The following is a 17,722-nucleotide window of genomic DNA, read 5'->3' on the forward strand; positions in this document are numbered from 1 at the left end:
CCAAAGCTGCAGGTTTAATTGAAAGCAAGTTACAGACGTGTTCCTGTTTTTAACACTCAGAGTTTTTAACAACTCCCAATGGGTCCAAACCCTAAATAAACCCGTTTTACTCTGTATAAAGCTTATACAGGGTAAACTCTTAGATTGTTCACCCTCTATAACACTGACAGAGAGAGATGCACAGCTGTTTGCCCCTCCCCCAGGTATTAATACCTATTCTGGGTTAATTAATAAGTAAAAAGTGATTTTATTAAATACAGAGAGTAGGATTGAAGTGGTTCCAAGCAGTAACAGACAGAACAAAGTGAATTACCAAGCAAAATAAAATAAAACACGCAAGTGTAGGTCCAGTACAGTAATACAACTGAATACAGATAAAAACCTCAACAGTTCCAGTAAGCTTTGTTTTACAGACTAGCCTCCTTCTAGTCTGGGTCCAGCAATCGCTCATACCCCAGTGGTTACTGTCCTTTGTTCCAGTTTCTTTCAAGTATCTTTAGGGGTGGAGAGGCTCTCTTTAGCCAGCTGAAGATAAAATGCAGGAGTCTCCCATGGGCTTGAATAGAATCTCCTTTGTGGGTGGAGACCTCCACTACTCTCCTATGCAAAGTCCAGCTCCAAGATGGAATTCTGGAGTCACCCGGGCAACTCACATGTACATGCAGAACTCAACAGTTTTTACCAGCCAAGCCACATTCCTGGGAAAGCTCAGATGTGGATTGGCATCTTCAAGTTCATTGTTGGCTTAAGTGGTTCTTGATTGGGCACTTAACTTTGCAAATTCCTTTCTAAAGAAGCTGACCAAATGCCTTACTAAGGTTATTTAAAATCAAGCCAGTACACAGCCAATATTCATAACTTCAAATACAAAAATGATACATGCATACAAATAGGATGAATAGATTCAGTAGATCATAACCTTTACAGAGATATGTTATATGACATATGTCACATAAAACATATTCCAGTTATGTCATATATACATTCATAAATATATTTCCATAAAGTCTTATGGGAGGCACTGTCACAGACTGCAGCCAGGAATCAGGGTGGGCAGAATAGGGCAGGGGTTGGGGTGAAACACTGACTGCACCCCAGGATCAGTGAGGTGGGGGGCAAGGCACCCCAGAGTGACTGCACCCTGGGATAAATGCAGGTCGGGGGGGGGGGGGCTAAGCTCCCTGTAATGACTGTGCTGTGGGATCATGGCACATGTGTGTGGGACTGTGCACCTCCACTGACTGTACTCCAGAAACAGTGCAAGGGGGGAGCAGTGCTGCACCCCACAGTGTGCCCCAAGGTCACTGTGTAACAAGACTGGTGCTTCTGAAATGTTGACATGCGCACTGGAGCACAGACTCTGACTACTGCAGCTGCTTCAAATTTCAGCCTGGATAGCACAGTGCAATGTGTGTGTGACTGATCTGTCTGCAATAACCACTAAGAGAGAGAGCTCTTAGCTCGCTGCCTGTCAGGATTTGGCGAAGCAGAACTCACTTAGCAGATGGACTGGGGAAAAAATTGCACACGGAGATCTGCTGATAAACATGAGTCTCTTAATGTCCTTAAAGATACATTTGGAACGGGGGAAATAAATGCATCCGCGGTCTCACTCTAGGCTGCCAGCCAACTAGTAATGATTCTATGAGGTTTGCGATTGGGTGAGGCAGTGATGTGAGGCGGCAGACTTGTTAGGGGCGCGCCCTGACTGGCCGAGAGACGGAGCAGAGAACCGCCCACCAGCCCGGGCGAAGCGTAAAAGCCCGGCACATGGGTTAGAGCGGAGCCAGTAACGCGCAGTGTTAGGAACAGCAGAAGCCCGTGGCCGCCGATGAAGGCTCCGATCCCCGTGATACGAGTCCGCGGGACGCTCGGGTAAGAGGTGCCGGTACGAGGCCGCCCCGGGCCGGAGGGACTGAAGGACCGAGCGGGGTAGAGAGTCCCGCAGTCCCGGGAAGCCGCCGTTAGACATGTCCTGGCGAAGGGGCGCGGTGCCTGGGGGCAGTCGGGTTCCCCCCGTATGTCGGGGTGACTGGGCAGTGAGAGACCCCCCGTCCTGCCCCTTCTCTGAGGCCCCGCCCTTGCTCCCGCTATTCCCCCTTCCTCCATCACTTGCTCATTTTCACCAGGCTGGGACAGTGGGGAGGGCTCTGGCTGTGGGTGCAGGCTCTGGGGTGGGGCTGTGACTGAGGGGTTTGGGTGCAGGGGGGGCGAGGGGTTCAGAATGTTGGAGGTGGCTCCAGGCTGGGGTAGGGGCAGAGGAGGGGGTTTGGGGTGCAGGCTACAGGTGGAGCAGACCTCAGGTGGCTCCCTGGGAAGTGGGGACGTGTCCCTCTGGCCATGGGTGGCAAGTTTGTAGAAATTTTTGGTGGTGCCCAGAACCCACCCCCCCCTGCAACTCTGCCCCCACCTGCCTAAGGCTCTGGGAGCGGGTTGGGGGGGGGGAAGTCTGGGTTGCAGGTCTTGGGCTGGGGATTAGGGTGCAGGAGGGGTGCAGGCTTTGGGATGGAGTTTGGGTGCAGGCTCTGGGCTGGGGGTGGGGTGTAGGAAGGGGTGAGGGTGCAGGCTCTGGGAGGGAGTTTGGGGATAGGAGGGAGTGCAGGGGTGAGGGCTGTGGGGCTGAGGATAAGGGATTCATGATGTGGGAGGGCAGAGGATTAGGGTGCAGGGGATGAGGGCTCTGGCTGGGGCTGAGGATTGGGGGGGGGGATGAGGGCTAGGGCAGGGTAAGGGCAGCCTGCCCTGCTGGTGGGGGTGGCAGCCTGCCCTGCCAGTAGGAGGAGGGGAGGCACTAGGACCCTGGGGCGCACTAGGACCCTGGGGCAGCAGACAGCAGTTCTGCTGGGAGCTGCTCTACTCTGGCAGGAGAAGCAGGCAGGGGAGAGGTGCATGCTGCTTTCTGTCAGGCAGGGACATGGCAGGGCAGGGTGGGGGCGGAGACCCGTGGGGGCTGGGAGAGAGACCCAGCTTCAAACATTGCTGGAGCAGGGCCCCCAGCCCTGAATATTCCTGGTGCTCAAGCACCGCAAACATATATAACCTACCGCCTATGCCTCTGGCTCCTAGGGGCAGCCAGGGAGGCTCTGTGCACTGCCCCTGTCTGCAGGTGCTGCCCCCATTGGCTGTGGTTCCTGGTCAATGTGAGCTGTGGGGTTGATGCTCGTGCTGCAGGTAGGGGCAGTGTGGGGAGCCTCCTGGCTGCCCCTGCGCCTAGGAGCCAGAGGAACATCTTGCTGTGGAGCTGGCTGCTGTGGCTAATTGGACTTTTGGTTGAAAACAAGGTGCCTGGCAACCATATCTCTTCTCTCCCCCCCCCCCTTCCTGATGGGTGGGGCCTGTAGCAGATCAGGTCTCTAAAGCCGTTTGGGGTGGAGGGGCTGATGGGGCTAAGGGGGTTTAATCACCATGGCACCACCTCTAGCAGGGAGTTGGGCTGCTGGGCAGGGAATGAGAAACCACAAATCACCCTGCTAGGTCTGTCTTGCTTGGTCTGTTTCAGCTTCCACATTAGCTGGAGAGTCCAGAACAGGGAGCGGGAGCCAGGGTCAGGATCCCTGCCCCAGCTTGGCCTCACTGCTGCCGCTGAATTGGACCCAGTCAGACAGAGGAGCTGATCCCAGCCCAGCATCTGCAGCAGCATCTGTAGCCTGAGTGTTGCCGAGAGAGACAATGGAGTCAGCAACTGGGGCTGCTGAGAGCGAAGTGCCGCTGCAGGAGTTGTGTGTTGGTGGCAATGGACACCTGGAGACTGTCGGGGAGCCAGGTAATGGGGTGTCACTGCCTGGGACCAGGCTGGAGAGAGACCCTGAGGCTGCCCCACATGGGGCCATGTTCTCAGTGGCAGCAGCCAGTGCCCAGCAACCCCCCGTCTGTGGGCAGCAGGGACTGGATCTCCCCCCAGGGCTCTCAGGGCACCGATCCTGGCTCACAGCTGCTGCCTGGCGCACACAGCGGTGGCCTTGGGGCTGGGCAGGGGCCTCCTGGGCTGGGTGTGTCAGACCCCCTGTGACAGCCCTGGCCCAGCTCTGCCTGGTTCGTTCTCCCCCCTTCTGCTGTGTGTGGCCAGTGCGAGACCCCAGTGTGCGGGGACAGGCGCACTCGGCAGTGTGGGCCCAGCCAGCGCTCGGCAGGGGGCACGGCGGGGGGAGGGGGGAAGGCAGCTTGAGCTCCTGCCACCAGAACATGCGGGTCCTTGTCTCTGTGCCCCTGAGCTCACCAGGCCCCGTGACAGCCTGGCTGGGGGTGCCGGGGGGGCACTGGGCTGAGGGGATGGAGGGACTGTTCTGCCAGCCCCAGCCTGCCTGAGCCTCCAGGCTCCTCTCCCAGAGCGTCTGACGGGAGGAACCATCGACAGAACGGGGCATGTTCTAAGGCAGCTCCAGCCCTGGTGCTGTCGGTGAGACGTGTTCTCGCAGCCCGGCCTGACGGGTCTTTGTGTTTCAGAACCTCGTCGTAACTGCAAGACACACAAAGCACGTACCATCATCGTAGCTGTCGTCCTCACCTTCGTGATCTTGGTTCTGATCGCTGCCATCGCTCATCTGGCAGGTGAATTTCCAATGCCCTTCCCCCCCTGCCCTTCCTCCCCCCGCCCTGTCTTTGCCTCCCTGGAGCTACTGTAGTCAGTCTCTCCTCATGGCCTGTCTAGCTTCAGCAGCTGGGCCAGAGGATTCCTGGAGGATGTTCCTTGCAGACCCTTCTCCCGCTCCCTCCCAGAGACCCGAATGTGAGGCCTCTCTCTGTGGGTTGGGATGAGCGGATCCATGTTAGCTCCCACCCGCAGAACTTGCAGCACTTTGGGCCCAGGTCCCCTTTGCCATGCCCCATGAGCAGTCACTTCCTGGGGGTGGTTGAGGGGACAAGATTCAGAGCAACAATGAGCCCTTTGCCTGCAGCATGTCACCCTGAGGTACCAGCCTGACCTTCCTGCATTGCTGGGTCATGCCCAGGGCCGGGCTGAAATGAGCCGCAGAATTCAGTGTCGACACCTCCATTATTGCAGCATTGAAACTCACCCCTTGAGGACTGTGGCAGTGAAGGGTCCCTTAGCTCATTCACTGCCCCGGTTTGCACAGACAGTGCATGTTAGTGCAGAGGGCGGCTGTTTGTGGTGAATGTGAACCCTGCTGTATCTGCCCAGTAGCCTGGGGAAGAGGGTGCTGTGACATGCTCCCAGCAGGGGATTTCTCTCTTTCCCTGGGATTGGATCACTGGATCCCAGGAGGGTTTAGCGCTGGCAGAGGGTTGAATCCAGGTCAGTCTGCATTAGGAATCCTCTGTGCTGATGTAATGTCAGTGGAGGTGAATTGGTACAAACTGCTAATGTAGACAAGCTAGTGCAGCCAGGGGCTTGCCGTGGTGCAGATCACAGCAGTAAGTTGCCGCATGGCTCGCTCTGGTTCCAGTGCATCTACACCAGGGGTGTGCACTGGTGTAACTATCTCACCCAGAGTGCACTGGAGCAAACTGTCCTGCTATCGGTAGGCCCGACTCCCAGCTCCCTGCTGTAATGACAGGCTGTTGGAATGGGCAGCATTGGCTCACACAGTGCAAGGCAGCACCTGTGAGTTTGGGGTTGCGCACTTACAGGTGCAGGGAGCACCCCAGAACCTGTAGCATTTTGCAATGGGGGCACAGGGTGAAGGGGGCACCAGTTAGAGGCCCCGGAACTGAAAGCTCCTTGCTGTATTGCTCTTGTGCAATATTTAAAGGGGCCTAGTAGGCCTGGCAGCCCCTCCCCTGGGGGCCTACACAGTCACATATCCAGCACTCTGCAGAGGCTGTGAAATTTGAAATTGTGCTGCTCTCAGCTGCAGCCACTCCCTAAAATGAGTGATACAAATTATACACTGAAGAGATGCCATAAAATGTCTTATGCATGGACTGCTCTGCTCCATTCTGTGCATATGAGTGCATGGCTCTGCACCATTATCTGTAGGGAAATACATGCCTTGTGCACATGCTGCTTGTTCTTGGATCACAAAGGCTTCAGCACCTAATGTTCTTCCAAACTTAGGGCCAGGTTGAGGTGAGGTAATACCTTTTACTGGACTGCCATGGGGGTCCACTCACCACAGAGGGTACCTCTTCCTGGTCACTCTGGGGATCAGCTCCTTCCAGGTGCTGGGCCTCCTACTGTTACTCACACCTTCTTGTCAACTGTTTGACATGAGCCGCCCTGATTACCACTACAAAAGTGACTTTTTGTCCTGTTAATAGCCCACTTTAATTGAATTGTCTCTACCACCCCCCACTTGATAAGGCAACTCCCATCTTCTCATGTACTGTTATATAGATCTTCCTACTGTATTTTCCACTCCATGCATCTGATGAAGTGGATTATAGCCCACAAAAGCTTATGCCCAAATGTATGCCTCGTTGTTTTTGTTCCTCCTTTGGTGGTCTCTCCACCCATTGTTCTCTCTCTCCAGGAGCTCCAGCTCCCTCTGCATGACCAGGCAATCTGTTCTCCAATGCCTGCCCAGTGCCACTTCCCCAGTGGCTGGTAGGGAACCTGGGCCTGCTTTGTACTCCAGGTTCCAGTTCAGGGACCCTAGCCAAGCTCTGCACTAATCTGGACCTTGCTGCTTATCACTGGAGCTTTGCCTTGCCTATATCTTTTTTCTTTTCTTCCTCTTTTTCCTTCCTTTTTCTTCTTTCTTTGCCAGCCCAAGCTCCCTCCTCCCAAGAGGTGACCACAGTCTATGTCCCTGCAGCCCCTTTCTGCTCTCAGCTCCTCTGCTTTATACAGGCCTCTTCTCTTCCCATCTGACTGTGCCTCATTTAATCAATCCCTGCTCCCTGGCTCTTCCTCCAGGTGCAGCCTGGTCAATTGGCCCATTTAACCAACTTAACCCCTCCCAACCTTGTGCGGGGCAGACACCCCATCACGTGGACCAACTTCTGCTGGTGCAAGGAACAAGCTTTTGGGCTACACAGATGCTCTTCAGGTCTGGCAAAAGTTCTCAGGGAGTCACAAGGTGGAACAGATTTAGAATAAGTAATTACTGTGCATTCTGAGGGACCATTCAAGGTGGAGTGGCTCATTAACACCTCTGCGGACATAAAACAAAACAAGGGGGCTAGTGGGTCACAGATTGTTATACTTAGCCATAAATCCCGTGTCTCAGTCCAGGATTCTTAGTGTCTAGCAAAGTTATGACTTTAAGCTTCCAGGCTTGTCTTTTGAAGGTGTTGGGCAGGTTTCCTTTGAGGATGAGTACTGAGAGGTCAGATATCAAGTGATTACTTTGTAACAAGTGTTCAACCATGAGTGATAGTGGGGGTTTTTGTTTTTTTTAATGTTCTGTGAGTTCATTCAAGAGTCATGATTGTCTGTCTGGTTTCACCCACATAGTAGTTGTTGGGGCATTTGATGCATTGGGTGAGGTTACCCCAGATATTGTATAGGCATGGGTGGGATCCATGGCTCTCGAAAGGTGTGTTGTGTTGATGATCATAGTTGTGGAGATACGACTGCAGACTTTGCATCTGTTGTCCTGGCAGAGTCTAGTGTCGCTTTGAGTGGTTGTGCCCTGATCTGTGGGGAATTTGCTTCTGATGAGGTTGGAGGGTTGTTTGAAGGCCAGAAGGGGGGGTTTAGGAAAGATTTCTTTCAGGCTGTGGTCCCCCCGGAGTATGTGTTGTAACGGTTTAATGATACCGCCCATGGGTTCCAGTGTGGGGTGATAACTCAGGGTGTGCGGTTGGGGGGGGGAGTCTTACTTTTGTGTTAAAGCAGGTTGTCTTGGGGTATTTGGGTTAGCAGCTCTTACCATAGTGACCCTAACAACTCTGTCTTTGGCTACTCATCCACTGCACTGGGCCTTTCACAGGTCTCCTTCATGGTGTACATGGGTGACCCTGCTGCTGCGCTCTTGGGGCATTGAAAGGGCTCCAGTGAGGGTTTCCAACGAGTTTCCTTCTTGCAGTGGTATGTGGGAGAAGAAATGGCTCTACATAAGAGATGAATCAAGTTAGGATGTTCCTGGTCTCTCAGTGTCACAGGCCCTCTCCCATTGCTTGAGGTCTGATGCCCCATAGTGGCCATTTTGTGTCCCTGACTGAAATTACTTCAAATCCCTCAGCTATTCACCTGCCTTTTATTCCTCAGAATGTGCAACTGTTGGTCTTGTGCCTGGGATGAAATGCTGTGAGCTGTGTGACACCCCTAGGCTGGGTGTGTCCCTTCCTGCCAGGCAAACATAACCTGGCAAACATCTCCATCGCCATAGGTCTGGCTGTGCTGGACGGGCCCGGGCAGCGGGTGTTCAGTCTGGTGAAGGGAAGGGAGTTTGTTCTCATCTTCATCTCAACCTGCCTCTCCTGGGGAGCCGAGTGCAGAGCAGGCACAGGGGAGAAGCAGCCCAGGCCCCAGGCTAGCAGGATTCTTCGGGGTAACAGACCTGCCAAATCATTTTGGATTTGATCTCTTATCTATTAATTATTGTCCACCCCCACCCCGATAACTGTCCCCTCCCTCTGCAGCTCCCTGCCCACCCCCTGCTCTAACACTGAGCTTGGGCCCAGCTCTGTGCTGGGTTTCATGGCATGAGCTCTCTGTCAGCTGCATCCCTATTGAATAGGAACCCAAGAGTGAGGCCAGGGTCAGATAACCCCCCTCTGGGGCTGGATTCCCAGTGTCCTCCTGGCTCCCTCCCAGCACCTGCCAGGGTTGGAGGTGTCTCAGAAGCCTGGGGCTCAGGGGCTCATCTCCCCGTGTTCTCCTCATGGCTGGGCGGCAGGTCCCACTCACACCACATGTTACTGTCTCATTCTCAGTGCTGAGACCGAAGCTTCAGTCAACTGATCTGGGGCCCCCTGCTGTGCCCTGGTGCCCGGACGGCTGGGTCGGGTACCGAGGGAAATGCTACTATTTCTCTGAGACTGAAGGGAACTGGAACTACAGCCGGAGCAACTGCTCCTCCCTCGGCGCCTCCCTGGCTGGGATCGACAGTGAGCAGGAATTGGTGAGCTACTCTCTCATTGCGATACACTGGCCTTGGCACAGCAGCTGCTGCAGTAGGAACTGGGGGCGAGGAGCAGCTCTGAGCCCTCTTGTGCTGGGAGGACGGAGCGAATGAACAACCAGCAGCTGAATCCCAGCCCTGGCTAGACCCAGGGCTCCCCTATGGTCACACCCAAACGCTAGAGATCACCCACTCTCAGCTGCCCCCACCCTTCCGTAGGAGACAGCCCCTCTCTAGGGCTGGGCTGGCTTGGGCATCTCCTGGGCTGTTGGCTGCCTGGAGTGGGATGGAGAACACAGGCAGTGCTCCTGTTCTGGGGGTGAGAAAGGAGCGGCCAGCTGAGGATTGGGGGCTGGGGGGGCTCCTCTCTCACTGGCTGAGGATGGAGAGCAGTGACTCAACCTTTCCAGACCACTGTACCCCTTTCAGGAGGCTGATGTATCTTGTGTACCCCCAGTTTCATCTCACTTGAACTTCTTGCTTACAAATACAGCCACTATTACTGACAAACTGCTGCCTTTCTCACTTCTACCATATAATTATATAATTAATTGGAATAGAAATATTGAAAATACTTGTCAGTGTACAGTACATAGACACTGACTTGTTTATACTGCTCTGTATGAAATGTTAGTTTGAACTGACTTCACTAGTGCTTTTCATGTAGCTTGTTGTAAAACTAGGCAAATCTCTAGATGAGTTGATGTGCCCCTGGAAGACCCCTGCGTACCCCCAGGGGTACACATACCTCTGGTTGAGAACCACTGATGCAGAGGGTCTTCTCACTTCCCCTTCTTGGCTGAGGATGGGGGTTTGGGGGCCTCCTCTTAGCATTGACCACTCCCTTTTCAGATTGACCCCTCCCCTCCCTTGACTCCCTCCCTCCTCCTACCTTGCTGTGGTGAGCGGCGGCTGCTCTGTGAGAAGAGACGTCTCTGCAGAGAGCTCAGACCCAGCAGCTGCCCCCAGGCTGGGGGAACTTGGGGTGCGGGTGACTGGGAGCACAGGGGCGGAGCTGCTGTGTTTGGTGGGAGGGTTAATACTGCCTGGGTGATCTTGTGCTTTGCACAAGAGGGGGAAATCCAGTGTCCTTCTGAAAATAAATTGAGCCCCTTCAATGTGTGACTGGGATTCTCTACAGCCCAGAGCCCTGGGGGGATGCGGGGGAGGGGGCACCAGAGCTGGGACTGATCCATAATGTCCCTTGGCTTTCTTTAAGATGTTCCTGCTGCACTATAAGGATGTCTGTGACCACTGGATCGGCCTCCGGAGGGAGCAGGGACAGCCCTGGAAATGGACCAACGGCACCAAATTCAGCCACCTGTGAGTCTGTCACCCCTGTGTACTAATTCCCTGGGCTTGGGGTTTCTGGTATCTGAGCTGTTTAAGTTCAGGTGGATCCACCATTCAGTGCAACTGGAACAACCAGACACGACCCTGGTCCAGTCACGTCCTGCATGTATCAGAGACTGATGGGAGCCGGCGTGTCCCGGAACTCTCGGCTCCTCCCTGCAGCGCAGTGCTGGGCCGGAGACAGAGCCCGCCATAGCCAGAGGTGCCCTCGCAGCGCGCTGGGATTTCAGCTGGGACACTTGCTGTCCTTCCCCAGCCCTCTTCAGCAAGGTCCCTGGGGTGTCTGACACCACCCCCACCCCTGGGAAAAGGAGGGAGCTGGTGGATTGCAGCCAGCAGGTTTGAGTGACTTGGTCGGTGAGGCCTCTGAATCTGCAACAAGGCACTGACGTTAAAATTTGCAATCAAATGGCCTGTCACAAAACAAATAGGGACCCAGGAGTTGATGCAGGTATGTATTCCCCAAACTGTCACAGGCCTCGGTTATTTAGGTGCCCAATATAAACCTAGGAACCTCACTCTATATGTCTAGAGAGCCCTGACCAAGGTCCAGGCATTATAGTCCATGTTTGGGGCCACTGATCCTGGAGTCATGTGATTGCAGTACAGTCACATAAATAAAAGTCTCTGTTCCTTGTGGTTGCTGGGAAATGTGACCTGAGTGTAACCAACATAGCAGCACCTGCCTGAGTCTGCAGAGAGCCTGAGCCAATAGCTCAGAAGGGGGAACTGCCCCATGCATCTCAATGGGATGTTAACTCTGAAACTTGCTGCCCTGAGGGGTTTCCCGAAGCCCATCCCAGTAGAGGACTCTTCATGGGGAGTCCTTGCTGCTGCCACCTCCTCAAGGCTTGACTGAGATAATGTCAATGGGGGATCCCACCCAGAGTCCTCTGCTCAGGTGGGAGGGTGGTCCCTTCTCTGGGATGGACCCAACCCACCTGGAGACAGACTGGGGGATGGGAGGCCCTAGTCTGCTCAAAGAGTGGTGCTGGGCCCCCCTGGCAGATGACTGTGGTGTATGTGACCTGTCACTAGCTGGGATGGGAACGTGGGGAGCCCCATGTTGGGGTTTGCCTTGATCCTGCCCTTCACCCAGGGCCAAAGTGCTGCCTCCAGCGCTAACGTGAGGCACTGCAAGAGCTGATGTCATCTCACAGTGCTGCTGGGTTTGTGCTGCAGTCCCTGTGCTGCTGCCATTTCGGTGCAGTCTGTCCTGAGAGGCCTCTGCCCTGACGGGACGATGAAAACTGTCCAGGGAGCCCATATCTGGCTCTTCCACCTGCTGGGTTACAGCTGCTCCCTGCCGTGCAGACGCCTCTGCAGTCTCTGCCCCGGGGCAGCCTGGCTGGGTTGTGCTGGGGAGTCTGGACCTGCAGGGGCCCGTCCTAACCCAGGCTGGGCGGGAGTGAGCCGGGAGTGGGATCAAAATATCCACCCATTTTCATGGTGACCAGTCCATCTTAGACCTGCCTGTGCAGTTGGGAGAATCCTGAATAGAGTCAGGTCAATATTTTTTTTCCCAGCAAATAGTAACTTTCCCAAAAAGTGCATTTTGGGGGCAGTGTAACTATTTGCAAATCATTTTCTCCCCCCAGCTACAACTAAGTTAAAAAAAAAAACGGTGAAATGCTTTGTTTTGGTCATTTCCAATCTAAACATTTTGACTTTTTTTGTTTTGAACTGTTTTTGAAATTTCATTTTTTGTTTTTTAAAGAAATAGCTAAAGTTGAAAAACACCCAACATTGAAATGAAAAACTTGGTTTTGGGTTAAATGAAATGTTTCGTTTGATGCAACACAATTTTTTTGTTTCATTTTGTTTTCAGGCGTCTTTTGAGCTGAAATGAAGAGTTTTCATTTCAGGGAGGGAGGGGGAAACAAATCAGTTTTGATTTGAACCAAACTATATTTCAGTTTGGCCCCTGAGCTGAACAATGAACGATTTGCTCCGCTCTGCTCCCGAGGGGCTGTGAGAGTAGCTGCTCTGCACTCAGGCCTGCACTGAGAACGGCTCCCCCGGCTGTGACGGGTGTGAAATGCCCGGGCTCTGCCTGACCCCAGCTCCCTGGCTTCTGTGTTGCAGGTTTCGGATAAGAGGAGGCAGTGACTGCGCGTATCTGAACGACAAGAAAGGGGTCAGCAGCTCACGGTGCTCCATGGAAAGACGGTGGATCTGTAGCAAACTGAGGTGTATGTGATGGGCAAAGGGACTGCACTGGAAGGGAGCTCAAAATAAGCCTCCTAGAAATGACACTGATACAACTCGTACCTACTTGAATGAGCCGTGTCCCCATTCATCAGCCTGGCCAAGATCTCAAAATCAGGCAGTGGGGCCCTCAAGCGATAAGTGTGTATGTGCCTTCTGCTTCTGAACCTTTACACTCAGACACATTGTCAAGCTTTTCTGTGCAGCTGAGAGGGCAAGATCTTATGAGAAGGAGTCTCAGCCACACGCTGGGGAAGTAAGGGAAGGGGAGGCCTTGTTAGCTTAGACTCCAGAACAGCGTTTCTCAAATGTGGCCACCAGCCGATTGTTTTGTAGCCACAAGAGCCTCCGAAGTGCCCCAACAATTGCTGAGATAAGCAGCTATTGGCAGTCATAGTTGGCAAGATCACTGTGTGGTGTTTGGGTAGGTTGCAATTGTTCCTGGCAGCAGGTGAAAGTTAAAAATGCAAATGGAGACCAAAATATTTCAGATAATCCCGTGCCAGAAAATGACCCTGAATGTGATGGACTGTCCCAGATGAGCCACCTGCTTCTAATAAAAGCAAAACAAGGGGATGGGGGAGGGGGGCAGAGAACACTTCAGCACTGGCGGAAAGGTAGTTTCTGGTATTTCTGAAGCAGTCAGATTCCGTTTCTGAGCAAAGTTGCAGAGTGCACTCTTTGTAAGAGAAATTCATCACATTGAAATGTAGGTAGTGCAGCGTCCCTATAGCACTCATGCAGGGGAAGTTGAACAAAATTATCACGGTGCCTTTCAAAGGCCCAAACTGTTAAATGATGCAAAAACTGAGCTCAAAAGTCAACAGCAACAGCTCAGATTTTGTTACTATTATTATTACTAGCTTGGATTAATTTTTGTCTGTGAAAGAAATTTTGGACCTTGGCAGATACGTTCTTTGATTATTATTTGGACTTCTCTTACATAAATATTTTTTTAATTTAGTTCAGAATGGTACAAACCATCCACCTTTTTACCAAAAAAGCAAAACAACAGAAAAGACCAGAATGTGCAAGGCACTTTTTTGTGTTTAGGCCCAGTAACAAATAGACACAACTGTACCTTATATTTATTATTGAATCTGCAAAAAACCCTATGTAAATATGCACAGGTGATTTATTTATGTTTGTCCTACGGTTAATTACTGTCAGAGCCACATTCTGAGGTTGCCAAAATTTTGTGAGATCCCTGGCTCTAGAAAGTGTTATGGTTTAGTTTTCTATGTAACTAAGGTGGCCAAATAGCAAGTGGGGGGTAATAGGAGCCTATATAAGAGAAAGATCCAAAAGTTGGGACTTTCCCTATAAAATCAGGACATCTGGTCACCCTATATGTAATCATTAATTTCCAGTATTTATTCACTCTCGCTTCTCTAATCTCTGATAAACTCATAAATCTACATATATATAGAAAACAAGACTAAGTGCTGTGATTTAAATAGTGTGGTTGCCCTGAATTGAATCTGACAAACTGCTGTGGACTGCAGCTGTGGGAAGAGGGAGTCAGTTCTGTGCATGCTCAGTGGAACGGGCTGAGCACTCCAGTAGGACACTCAGAGGCTTTGGGGGGGGGGGGGGGTGCTGGTCACTAACCTGTACAGAGAGTGAGGCCTATAGGGGCCTGGAAGTGTCAGGCTTGCGCTGCCAGGGGGAGGTGGTGTCAGAGAGCTGACCCATGGCAGGTATGGACAAGGCTCCCCCAAAGGTGCCCCATATGCCTGCTATGAATTGCTCAAACGGGCACCTGTACCCTGCTCCTCCCACCCCTGTGCCCCCAGGTATAACCCGCAGCAGGCATTCTACCGCCACGAGGAGAACAAGCACCCTCCTACCGGGGCCGGCTCTAACTTTTTTGCCGCCCCAAGCAAAAAAGAAGAGCACCGCCCTGCTGTACCCCCCCACCCATGAGTGCCGTGCTGCTGAAACCCCGCCCCTGAGCACCACATGCCTTGAAGCCCCGCCTCCGAGTGCCATGCTGCATGAAGCCCCACCCCCTCCAAGCTCCGCGCCTCTGCCTCCCCTCCGAACGCTGCACTGCCCCAAGCCCCGCCCCTCCGAGCCCCGCGCCAGCCCCCGCCCCCGAGCACCACAACTCCCGAAGCCCCGCCCCTGAGCACAACGCTGCCCAAAGTCCCGCCCCCTCCAAGCGCCGTGCTGCGCCCCCGCCCCCCTCCAAGCACCGCGCTGCCCCAAGCTCCCACCTCTCCTCTGAGCGCCGCGCCAAGCCCCTGCCCTGCTGAGTGCCACACGGCCCAGAGCCCCGCCCCCAAGCGCCGCAGCGCCAAAACAGAAAAAAAAACCCTCCAGTGCTGCCCCGACGAACCAAAACAAAAAAACCCCAAAAACCAAAACTCGATCGCCGCCCTGCCCCAAGGTGCCGCCCCAAGCACGTGCTTGGTCGGCTGGTGCCTGGAGCCGGCCCCGCCTCCTACCCTTGTGTTCTATTCCTGCTGCTTGCACAGAGCTAGGTTGCCTGCAATGGGTTTTCAGTGTTTGCTACTTTAAGTGGGTTTGGCGTGGGAGGGGAAAAGGGAGTCAGTTGTATCCCGTGGGTAGGCGTAGGAAGGCATCATCCTCCATAGTCACATGAAAGTAGGGTGACCAGATGTCCTGATTTTATAGGGACAGTCCTGTTTTTTGGATCTTTTTCTTATATAGGCTCTTATTACACCCCCCCTCCCCCCATCCCGATTTTTCACATTTGCTGTCTGGTCACCCTACATGAAAGCCATAGCAAATAAAGTATGTGAACTACCACACTGCACCACCCCACGTGTGTCCGCCTGCGACGCAAGGATGGGGGTGCACAAGATGTCTCTACTTTCCTTGTTATACCAATAAAATAAAAACCAGCAGGATCTTCTTAAAGGGGATAAGGCACAATGTCACGTTTATTGTGACTACAGAAGGATTCATAGTAAGCAGTCAGTCATAGCTATAACATACCGTTCAATTTCACATTCATTCATACACACACAGGTTCTTCAAGGTTGTTGTCATAGTTACCAGCCTTAGAGTTGCTCATGCCAAGCCTGTGGCCTGGACCAGGGCTGGCACCAGCGGAGGAAGCACATGCCTGGGTGGCACATGCTAAGGGGTGGCATTCCGGCCATTCTTGGGGTAGAACAGACCGAGCGGTTATTTTTTTTGCTTGGGGTGGCAAAAATGGTAGAGCCAGCCCTGGCCTGGGCACAAGGATGGAGCCGAGTCTTGTCAGATGCACATCCGATGCTCCTGGAGGGTGATTACAGTACCAGACTCAAAGTTCTCAGTCTTCAGAGTCTGCCTTTATAGGGATTCATCCTCATTCAAATCTATAGGGTTTGCTTTGTCATGCTGCTCTCACGTTGGAAGTGATAGTTCATTATGCAGCTGGCATTGTACATTTAAAATGAGACATTCTACAATGGGAGCTTTCCCAAGCATATAGCAAACACCAGGCAGCACTCAGTGTTTGATCTAAGCAGGAACCATCCATCCAGGTCCATTTCCCGTCTGGGGGGGGGGCTCACTTTAAGTCCAGTCCAGATCTTAATTGCACCTTGTACAACATCCTGTATGGAATCCTGTGAGGCGCAAAGCAGAGGGGGTGGGGTGAACAGGGCCGGCACTTCCATTTAGGCGACCTAGGCTAAGGTCGCCTAGGGCGCCAGGATTTGGGGGGGGTGGCAATTCGGCAGCGGGGGGTCCTTCCGCGGACTGGGTCCTTGGCGACAATTCTGCAGCGGGCCCTTCACTCGCTCCGGGACCTGCTGCTGAAGTGCACTGAAGACCGGGAGCATGGAAGGACCCCGCTGCCGCAGAATTGCCACCAACGACCGGGAGCGCGGAAGGACCCCCGCCTAGGGCGCCAAAAACCCTGGCGCCACTTCTGGGGGTGAATGTGCTGGAACAGGCTAGAGCTCCCTTAGAGCTCCTGTTTTAATACCTGCTCTTGGCTTTGGTAGCTCTGCCCATAATGTCACCTGGGGAACCCATCAGCACCTGAGGTAATTCACCCTCACCCCTGGGCGGGCAGAGTTCCAGCGCCGGGGCAGGGAAATGTGCCTCTCTCTATGCAGGTGTGGTAATGCCAGCACCAGTCCTTGGTGTCACAGGGTGAACTGGCCCTTTAAGGGAGTCCTGGGTTCAGCCTGACCTGGGACTAGGTGCCCCTGGACTGGGAGGTTCAGGTGAGGGAAGCAGGTGACCAGGATCCAGGCCTGGTAGGGCTACAAGGCAGGGCGAGATTTGATGGAGTAGGGGGGTTGTGTGAGTAGCTCTATGCAGAAGGGCTCTGCTGAGCTCCCAGACAGGGCTCAGGAGGGAAGAGCCTGCAGGAGCCAGCTGGGCAGTCTGGGGTGGGAACACTGTGGGGGTCTTTTTCCCACTGGAAAAGAGAGGGAGGATTTTTGCTTTTCTATTTCCTTCCAAGGACAGCAAACTTCCATTTCTTTTCACATTTTCCATAAAATAGGTTTACAGGATAGAACATCAGAACGGCCACACTGGGTCAGACCAATGGTCCATCTAGCCCAGTGTCCTGTCTCTGACAGCTCGGGAGAGCAGCTCTAGTTCTGAGTATTGCTGCAGTTCCCCCTACACCCATGTAAAGAGCCTTCAGACTCAAAATACTAGGGAGGGCTTTTCTCAGGGGTCGGCACCCAAACAGCCGGGTACGCCGTAGGTCAGGACTGCAGGGTGTTGGCAGTGATGGGAGTAGAGGTGCTGGATCTAGGGCTGCTGCAACACCCCCAGGCTTGAAGTGGTTTCCATTATATCCAGAGTTTACAGTTTGGTTCCATGGCTCTCAGCACCCCACTAGAAAAATTGTTCCAGCGCCTGTGGATGGGGGGCCAGAGAGGATAGAATTCACTTGAGGTCTTTACCTGGTGTTTCTGTCTTACTAAAGAGCTGTTCTAAGTCAGTCACAAGTTCTGGGCTCTGTGCAGGAGTCACTGGCTGGGAGTCTCTTGCTTGGACCTTGTCAGCTTTAAAAAGCTGAACAGAGACAGGCCCAGCCTGGACCCTCGTGGGAGCTGTCAATAGAAACTCACTATTGAAAGATTTCAGAGCAGCAGCCGTGTTAGTCTGTATCCGCAAAAAGAACAGGAGTACGTGTGGCACCTTAGGCCTGGTCTACACTACGTATTTAAACCTATTTTAGGAGTGTTAAACCGATTTAACGCCGCACC

At 53.3% G+C, this 17,722-nt stretch overlaps 1 protein-coding gene across 1 annotated transcript; it reads left to right on the forward strand.

The window, feature by feature from the left end:
- Positions 1-3,669: 3,669 nt before the first annotated feature.
- On the forward strand, positions 3,670-12,654 carry LOC120394793 (C-type lectin domain family 2 member D-like). Its single transcript, XM_039518945.1, has 5 exons — positions 3,670-3,763; positions 4,444-4,548; positions 8,782-8,969; positions 10,189-10,292; positions 12,408-12,654. Exons 1-5 carry the CDS (start codon positions 3,670-3,672, stop codon positions 12,520-12,522), a joined length of 606 nt encoding a protein of 201 aa, XP_039374879.1. The 3' UTR covers positions 12,523-12,654.
- Positions 12,655-17,722: the final 5,068 nt, after the last annotated feature.

Source organism: Mauremys reevesii, unplaced genomic scaffold (assembly GCF_016161935.1).
Source record: "Mauremys reevesii isolate NIE-2019 unplaced genomic scaffold, ASM1616193v1 Contig78, whole genome shotgun sequence".
Lineage (NCBI taxonomy): Eukaryota > Metazoa > Chordata > Testudines > Geoemydidae > Mauremys > Mauremys reevesii.

What these genes read in the sequence shown, in the direction of transcription:
- LOC120394793 (XM_039518945.1), top strand. Translation starts at nt 3,670, where the DNA reads ATGGAGTCAGCAACTGGGGCTGCTGAGAGCGAAGTGCCGCTGCAGGAG. An exon ending in GGAGACTGTCGGGGAGCCAG is followed by an intron (nt 3,764 to 4,443) that starts GTAATGGGGTGT and finishes TTTGTGTTTCAG; the next exon opens with AACCTCGTCGTAACTGCAAG. An exon ending in GGCACCAAATTCAGCCACCT is followed by an intron (nt 10,293 to 12,407) that starts GTGAGTCTGTCA and finishes TCTGTGTTGCAG; the next exon opens with GTTTCGGATAAGAGGAGGCA.